This window comes from Morus notabilis, unplaced genomic scaffold (genome assembly GCF_000414095.1).
Source record: "Morus notabilis unplaced genomic scaffold, ASM41409v2 Scaffold985, whole genome shotgun sequence".
NCBI lineage: Eukaryota > Viridiplantae > Streptophyta > Magnoliopsida > Rosales > Moraceae > Morus > Morus notabilis.
The window spans coordinates 496895-501115 of NW_010356679.1; the positions used below are offsets into that span (position 1 = coordinate 496895).

Here is a 4221-nt window from a genome sequence, read left to right on the forward strand (position 1 = left end):
CGCTAGAGTTTTATAATCATGAGACGGACTTGTTAGTTTACAAGTAGCATTGTGATTATAGGAGCTTGATTTATATATGTCCATCGGGTCCCTTTGCTAGCTCACATAATTTTCTGTAACGATACGGTGTATTTCCTACACATTGGTAACTTGTGTTATTTCCGTAAAAGAGGTTCAAAGTTAATTCGTGGGTGATTTATCGGGTGAATTAATTGATAAATTAATTCTAGATAAAATTGGTTGAATTATTGTTTTAAGAGTTGTTTAATATGGGAAGACTATGAAAGTTTCCCATGTTGAAAAACTAGGAAAACAACTTTCGTCAGTGTGGACAGGTCGACCGGTCCGGTCGACCAGTTAGTGAAGACAGGTCGACTGGTGAGTTATAACGTCTTTGTCACCGGTCGACTGGTTATAACGTAAATGCATGCTGACGTGACAAAATCGACTCTGGATGCAATTAGAACTTTGGGAAACCTAATTATTACGGAAGTATGACTTCCTAAACACTATAAATAGCCTATTAAGTCACATTACTTAAAATATCACTTGAGAGACTTTTTAGAGGCTATTGATAAAAGATTCCTGAGAGGAAAAATTGTTTAATTCTCAAGAACAATTTTTTTCTTTGGCTCTCTTGTGATTGGAAGGAGATCAAGAATACCAAGAGGAGATTGAACGACGTGTGCCCACCCACACTCCGATCGTGGAAATGAGAATAGCAAAGAAGACCAGTTGGTTGAGGCTCTTCCGGTTGCTATTTGGAACGCTTTGATCTGTCAGACGTGCAGTTTCCTAAATCTTAAAAGGTATGATTTAGATCTTTAGTATTTATGTTATATAGCATCATGAACATGTTCTTGATTGGTTTTGACATTGATTAATTTTTTTAAATTCCGCTGCGCACTCGATGCCATTATTTTCCAACAATTGGTATCAGAGACATGGTTATTTGTTCATGATTATGCTATGTACATAGATTTGTGATCTAAAAATATCTCTTTTATGCTTGAATTGATATTTTAGAGAGATGGCACTCTAGGGTTTTTATATTATGTTGTTATCATGAATATATGGTGAATGGATGATTAAAAAATTATTATTGATTATTATTTATAAATTATCAATGATTATTTATTATTTAATTTTTTTACCGGTTATGGTTCCTTAGAGTTTAGAATGGTTGTATAGGAATTTGTTCATTACAATGTAATTAGATATGCGGCCTATCATCGCCGTTGGGGTTTATTTTATTTTCTTTAGTATAAATTTTGTAAATCTAAAAACGGTATAGGAATTTTTATGTAAAAATTATTGATGGAGATTTATCAAGGATCTTAAAGATGGATCTTGAAGATGAAGGATATAAATGTATCTAATTTTTTTTGGTTTATAAAATTGTTTTGTGTTTTTTGAATAAATTGAAAAACTGCTTTGATTTCTGAAAATCTGGGTTACTGTCGTACAGGCCCCGGTCGACCGGTTAGTGTAAGGCGGTCAACCGGTTGAGTATAATTACTCTGTCACCGGTCGACTGGACCTAATGTGACAGTATAAGATTTTTCAGTTTTTTGAGATTTTTTCAAGAAAACATGAAAAATAATTTTATGATAACCAGAATTTGATCGTGATGAAGAATTCAAGGACAACCGGGAAGATTCAAGATGAAGGATCAATATATGCTTCGATTATTCTTAGTAATTTTTATTTTTTCTTTTCTCTAGGTTAGAACCATAATATTACGGTTATTATTATTATGTTTGTTGCCTAGTTTAATTGCTTTGTATGATTGTATATAATATGATTTGCTATATATGTGATAACATGTCATGTAGAATAGGGAGTGCCGCTCATTAAAATTGTTCATGCATATTTGTTAACATAAAACCTTGTTTTCCAAAAGATTGAGTGGGTGAGAGTTTTTGAAGAAAAGACCCATGGCCTCCATCTTTGGTCCACAGGTAACACATGGTGATACCGACCCCTAGGAAGGGATTCATTATGTACCAGTGTGGATCTCCAAGAGGATAATTTATTTGAGCATATTTTTATGGTTGTATACCCCTAGGTGACAATTATAAAATATGGATCAAATAATTGAAACAATGGTTATACACTCAAGATTAATTTAATTATTAATCTTCCCTAGGAGCTCTACTAATTAAATTAATGGCCAAAGAAAACGATTATCAATATATGCTGGACAGAGATTGATCTGGATGGTATATATTGATCGGATGGGATCCGTGTTCCCAATTAAATTTTGCATGATCTCCTCTAGGAGACTTACAAAATTTTGAGTTGGAAATTATCGTTGTGAGGTTGTGATTTTTTCAAGGTTTTGACACACAAACATATTTGTTGCATTATAATATGTATATATGTTTGATTACTAAATGTTTATGCAAGTTTGCTTATACTAGATATATGAATGTTTATTGTAGATCAAAATGTCTTCTAGCGCATTATCATCAATACTTAATAAATACAATTTAACTGGCGAGAATTTTACCGATTGGAAAAGGAACCTAAAGATCATCCTAACCTTTGAGAAACTGAATTTCGTACTGAATACACCTTGTCCTCCGGAGCCACCTGTTGATGCTCCTAATGAGGTTTCGTAGCATATCAACGCTGGAAGGACTCTGACGATATGGCTCACTGTTATATGATGGCGAGCATGTCCACTGTGCTACAAGCACAACATGAAGATTACATAACTGCTCGTCAGATTATGGATAATCTTGAGGACATGTTCGGTGGCCAAGCCACTGAAAAATGTTGGGAAGCCCTAAGTAACCTCATTAACTGCATACAGAAGGCTGGGTCTTCCATAAAGGAACATATGCTGAAGGTGATGGGCTATTTGGCTGAAGTTCAGACCAATGGGGCTGACATCGATGCTGAGTCTCAATTGACCATGATTTTTTAGACTTTGTTGAAGGACTATATTCCGTTTAGGGCAACGTTCAATTTGAGCGCTAGACAGAATATAACCCTGACAAAGTTGATGCAAGAACTCCAAAAGTTTGAGCGCATGATCAAGGGGTCGACTATTATGGAGGCCAACTTTGCTGAGGCATCTTCCTCCAAACCCTCTCCAGGGAATGGAAAGAAGAAGCAAGTAGCTAAGAAGGAGAGTTCTTCAGTTCCGCCAAACAAGGGCAAGAACAAGAAGAAGAAGAACCCGAACAAGCTTAAGTGCTTTCATTGCGGGAAGGTGGGGCACATGAAGAAGAATTGCAAAGACTACCTAGCCGCTAAAGGCAAATGAGGTGAGTGTGATCTTTTGATTGTGGAAGCATGTCTGGTTGAGGAATCCAGTGACAACTGGGTCATAGATTCTGGAGCAACTAATCATGTGTGTGTTTCTCTGCAGGGGTTCAAGCAAACGAGAAGTCTTCTAAATGAGAGCTTCACGTTGAGGATGGGCGATGGAACACTAGTGTTGGCTGAAGCAGTGGGAGACGTCCATCTTTATTTTGATAGTTATAGGAGTTTATTTTTGCGAGACTGTTTTTATGTTCCTTAATTTAAGAAGAATCTTATTTCTATTGCTTGTTTATTTAAGGATTCTTATTCAGTTTCTTTTAATAATAAAGTTGTGATTCGTAAAAACAATTCTTTTATCTGTGATGGATGTATGCAAAATAATCTATATTTTATCAAACCTAAGATGGACTCATTGCTAAACACTGAAGTTGTTAATAACTCTAAAAGGCTTAAAACTTCTCACTCTCATGAGACATATCTTTGGCATTTGCGACTTGGTCACATTAGCCTTAACAGGATACAAAGGTTGGTAAAGGATGGACCTTTAAGGTCTTTAAAGGTTGAGTCCTTACCCCAATGTGAATCTTGTTTGGAAGGCAAAATGACCAAAAGACCATTTGGGTCTAAGGGCAATCGGGCTGAAGACGTTCTTGAACTTATGCATAGTGATGTTTTTGGTCCCATGAACATCAAGGAAAGAGGAGGGTATGAGTATTACGTCACTTTTATTGACGATTACTCAAGATATGGTTATGTGTACCTATTGCGCCACAAAAGTGAAACTTTTGATAAATTCAAGGAGTTTCGGGCTGATGGAAAAGCGCAACTGGGTAAACCCATAAAGGCACTTCGATCAGATCGAGGTGGAGAATACCTCTCTGATGAGTTCACCGGATACTTATTAGAGAATGGGATTCTATCCCATTTAACTGCACCTGGCACTCCACA

General features: G+C 36.2%; 1 protein-coding gene across 1 annotated transcript; it reads left to right on the forward strand.

Annotated features, from left to right (window-relative positions):
• The first annotated feature begins 2653 nt into the window (after positions 1-2653).
• Positions 2654-3274, forward strand: LOC112092697. The gene is made up of 2 exons (XM_024169510.1): positions 2654-2854; positions 2945-3274. Exons 1-2 carry the CDS (start codon positions 2654-2656, stop codon positions 3272-3274), a joined length of 531 nt encoding a protein of 176 aa, XP_024025278.1.
• Positions 3275-4221: the final 947 nt, after the last annotated feature.